This window comes from Vigna radiata, unplaced genomic scaffold (genome assembly GCF_000741045.1).
Source record: "Vigna radiata var. radiata cultivar VC1973A unplaced genomic scaffold, Vradiata_ver6 scaffold_432, whole genome shotgun sequence".
NCBI lineage: Eukaryota > Viridiplantae > Streptophyta > Magnoliopsida > Fabales > Fabaceae > Vigna > Vigna radiata.
In genome coordinates this window covers 131,021-131,682 of record NW_014541979.1, presented here as the reverse complement: position 1 = coordinate 131,682, position 662 = coordinate 131,021, and the positions used below count along the sequence as shown (strand labels likewise).

Below are 662 nucleotides of genomic sequence, written 5' to 3'. Positions count from 1 at the left end.
TCANGGATGGGCTCTCAAGCCNAAATGGGNAGACAGTTTTTTNTTGCACCTTCATAANTTTCTTTCTACCTCCCTATATTTTTTTTTTTGTGTTTTTTCTGAATTTTATAATCTAGAAGTTATTTTTTAGATTTTACCCGAAACATAATTGGAGATGTTTTTTTCTTAATATTTTTTAATATTATAATTTAGAAGTTGAAAATGACTTTTGGTTTGTATAGTTTAAAAAGTTAAAAATGATTTTTAGATTGTATAATCCTTCTAGAAAAAAAATTTCTTATAAAATAACTTTTTAGTTATATAAGAAGGAAAAAACAAGAAAAAGAAATTATAGGAGTGCAAGAAAAAAGACTGTCAACGACGGAAGCAAGAAATGGATTTTTATAAATAAATCTAAAGTGTGTCCATGGGCTAAATTTACAATTTCCAATTTAAAAGTATGTTTTTGGATTGTGTAATTTCAAAATTTATTTTTAAGTTTACACATATATTTTCTATATACATTTATATTATACCTTACAAAATATATTTTTAAATTTGAAAATATATTTTGGGTTATACAGTTTAAAATGAATTTTTAAAGTATAATCCAAAATAGTTTTTTAAATGTTATATTATAAATTAAAAAAAAAATTGAGACCATAGGATTTGTATTATTTTCA

The 662-nt window shown here is 21.6% G+C and overlaps 1 protein-coding gene across 1 annotated transcript in view; it reads left to right on the top strand.

Annotated features, from left to right (window-relative positions):
- Nucleotides 1-201: 201 nt before the first annotated feature.
- The window catches only part of LOC106778707 (gibberellin 20-oxidase-like protein), a 1,090-nt gene continuing 629 nt past the window's right edge, over nucleotides 202-662 (top strand). The window contains exon 1 of the mRNA XM_014666694.1: nucleotides 202-211. Within this exon, the coding sequence (XP_014522180.1) occupies nucleotides 202-211 (10 nt within the window). The remainder of the gene's footprint in view (nucleotides 212-662) is intronic.